Here is a 3,769-nt window from a genome sequence, read left to right on the forward strand (position 1 = left end):
ATGTACAAAGTGGGAAACTGACAGGCAAATCTGATGTTTTTTCCTTTGGTGTTGTGTTATTGGAATTGATAACCGGACGCCGGCCGGTGGATCCACCATCGAATAAGGATGAAAGCTTAGTAGATTGGGTACAAAAATTATGATTATTTTTTTTCTGGTATATATAAGCTGAACATGTTTGATAATAACACCAACATGCACTAATAAACATACATAGGCAAGGCCGTTATGTGGAAGAGCAATGGAGGATGGAAAGTTTAGTGAATCGGTGGATCCACGCCTTGGAAACAAATTTGACCACTATGAGATGGCATCCATTGTTTCATGTGCTGCTGCTTGTATTAAGCTTTCTGCTGGATTCACGACCCAAAATGCGACAGGTCATTTCTTCCTTTTAAATAAATTGCGTTTCTATAAATTTATTCATTCAATTCTGATTAGATTTTTGTAAAATATCATTATTTGAATATTTTGTCTAAAATTTCTAAATCTGTTGACGAAGCAGATTGTGCGTGCATTGGAGGATGGTGTTCCATTGGAGGAACTACGTGAAACCCCCAGACAACAAAGTTCCAGCTTCAACTCCAAGAGCGACGATGGTAGCAACTAGCAACCACTAGTGAAGACAATAACAAGTTTAGCCAATAATTCTTATTTTTATACTATCAAACTATGTAATTTAGTTTTATTTTTTTCTTTCTTTAAAATATGATGAAACAAAGTTCTTTAACATTTAACTTAAGGTTATTATCAAAAGAAAAAAAATACCTTAAGGTTAAGTACTAAAGAAATCAAGAAAAGTAAAAATCAATTTGAATACTAATATTTGGATTTTTTTGAAAAATTTAGTTTTATTATTATTTAAATGTTTTGTTCTTTATGTTAATATTTTTAAATTTAATTTAATTATTATATATTTTTATGTAAATTTCATATTGGAAAAATAACTTAGGTCATTTAATTATTATATATTTTTATGTATATTTTTGAGGAAATGTGCATTTTGAGCCATTCAAACTAGGCAGTACTTGCAAATTTAGGTATGGGTCGCACTCCCTATTTTTAATTATTTGAAAAATAAATGAATATTTGTTTGATACATTCTCCATGTATATATTCATACACAGATATTTATAAATATAGTAGTCACCGAATATAAATTTAAGTATATATCTAATCTAATTTATAAATCAATATAATCCAGAGGCTTAGTACGATTTGAAAAAGATTGTACCAAAATTTGTAGACATACATTTGAATATATATTAAGGAATTTTATAATTTAAATATTTTAAAAAAATTGAGAATATTTATTTATATTTATAGACATACATTTGAATATATATCGAGGAATATTATAATTTAAATATTTTTTTAAAAAAATTAAGAATATTTATTTAATACTCAAGATTTGAGTGCTATAATAAAGCACTGAAATTATGGATACCCTTTCTCATATATAGCTGTATCCGGTTCATTTTTATTTGATACCAACTCTGGACGTGTTTTGCACATTTTAGGAACTATTTTCGAATTTCTAGCATCAAATAAGTTGGCATGTGTAGTATCCATCCTATCTTTGTTTCTCATATTTTATTTTTCTTTAGTGCACCGTTATAATATATATACATAAAATAATATATATATATTATCAAAATAGTTAATAGTACTCTTGACGGACATATTATGTATATTAATACTAATGTATTTTGAGTGAATAAATTAAATAACATCCCCGTTCGATTTGATGATATTTAATCCTTAAACGTATGATATTCAAAAGAGTCTGTAAGACTGTCCTGTCAAAGAAGAATAGATTAGGCAGAAGTGGTACTAATTAGACAAACCTTTTTACCAGAAAACCGAACATTCAACAACAAATTAGAAGAAGAAAGTGGGCAAGACCTTTGGCACGAAAGTGAACAACAAAGCCAGCTAGAAAATGCCTGCAAAATGATGTTCACGATGCAGACCAGATGGCACATTGTTATTGTTAATGAAGGAATTTCAGTTAATATTATGAAAAATAACAGTTACGGGACAGTATGCCCTAATCTTATCCCTTCGTAAAAAACTAGAATCCAAACAATATAAAATGAAATTACTTTACTGTGAAGTTAAGTAGAAATTTGAATTTGTACAGTAAAAGCACGTGAATTATGCGGATGAACTCACTACTAGCGGAAACAAGGGAAGTGACACCTTCTTTCCCGGAGTCTTACTCTTTACGAACAGTACATTTTACTGTTTCGTTTCTTATCACTCCACCAAGTCACATGATTTATAAACAGTAGAAAAATTGGTTTGTTAGATTTATGCCCATCTGGTCAGGTCAGGTCATATACCCCCCCCTACTCTTGTGTTTATAAAGAGCAGCTATTGCCAAAGCTTTGCTCATATATCATCCATATCTACTGCTAATAATATTACATTGTTGAGAGAAACAACGTTAATGGCGATGTCGTCTGGTTCATGGACAGCCAAGCAAAACAAGGACTTCGAAAAGGCATTGGCGGTGTATGATAAGGACACTCCAGATCGTTGGTACAATGTTGCCAAAGCTGTGGGAGGGAAAACCGTGGAGGAAGTGAAGAAACACTATGAGCTTCTCCTTGAGGATGTGAAGCGCATCGAGTCCGGCCGAGTCCCCTTCCCCAACTACTGGAATCACTCAGCTGGTAAAACCCCACACTAGTGTCCAACAAACTTGTTATGCCTAATCCCTTTCTTGTTGTGTTTTTTCTCTTGAAATCTGCAGCATGAAAAATCCAAGTAAAAGCATTGGTGGACTTGCATGCATATCCAATAAAGATATATCAGACTGCTGCGAGTATCAGTTATATAGCAGGAATTAGTTGTAGATTTATGCCGCCATTAATGTATGTATTAGGAGGAGAAAAATAATTTGTGATCCCTCCTTTGTTTTTCGTTACCAAAGAAGCTCTTATTGGAATATAATATATGAAATAAGCCATTTGTGTATCGACTAAATTCGAGATGGAGTCGGGGATTTTGTTTTACAAGTTACGACGTTTTTTATTCGTAACATTCAAACTAAAAACCTTATTTAAAGAATATTATGTTTCTTGATACTTGATCTAACAAAAATCAATAGACACACGCATACATGAAAAATAATACTTATTGTATAATGAGACATACAGCATTTTAAAATCGTTTTATCATTTTTTTTATAAAAAAAAACTATAATATAAACCTATGAATGTATTCTTTAATCAATAATTTAATGTTATATTTGGCCTGCGAAATTCTTTAATTATCAGTACGATGATTCAATAATGTAAATTTGAAACTAAAGTAGGATATATAAGAATGTTAAAACAGATATAATCTGACAATGAAAGTACAAGAAAATGAAGGAAAACAAGGTTACATTAAAATGGGATGCAAAAGAACAATAATGGAAAAGCGTGTGCGTATGAGTATATATATGGGGTTAGATGGCAAAAATGCAACAAAAGCATGTGGAAAGAAAATGAGTGTGTTCATACAGTTCACGTATTATAGTTAAATGTGCATTTTAATGTTTATTAATTTATAGAATTGAGTATTTTGATCTTTAAATAAATATAATATTATCACATGATACGTCATTATAAAAAATAAATTATTTTTAATTTATTTTTAATAATATATCATCAGTTAACATATAAAATTAGTACGAACCAAGCGATCTCGATAGTAAAAAAATTTATTGTATTCTTTAAAGTCTCGGGTTCAAGTATGATGAGTTTCAACGGTGTGAGCG

General features: G+C 30.5%; 1 protein-coding gene across 1 annotated transcript; it reads left to right on the forward strand.

The window, feature by feature from the left end:
* The first annotated feature begins 2,417 nt into the window (after window positions 1-2,417).
* On the forward strand, window positions 2,418-2,935 carry LOC120128150 (protein RADIALIS-like 1). The gene has a single exon (XM_039145906.1). The coding sequence runs from the start codon at window positions 2,453-2,455 to the stop codon at window positions 2,693-2,695; it is 243 nt and encodes an 80-aa protein (XP_039001837.1). The 5' UTR covers window positions 2,418-2,452; the 3' UTR covers window positions 2,696-2,935.
* Window positions 2,936-3,769: the final 834 nt, after the last annotated feature.

Source organism: Hibiscus syriacus, unplaced genomic scaffold, assembly GCF_006381635.1.
Source record: "Hibiscus syriacus cultivar Baekdansim isolate YM2019G1 unplaced genomic scaffold, ASM638163v2 tig00110474_pilon, whole genome shotgun sequence".
Classification (NCBI taxonomy): domain Eukaryota; kingdom Viridiplantae; phylum Streptophyta; class Magnoliopsida; order Malvales; family Malvaceae; genus Hibiscus; species Hibiscus syriacus.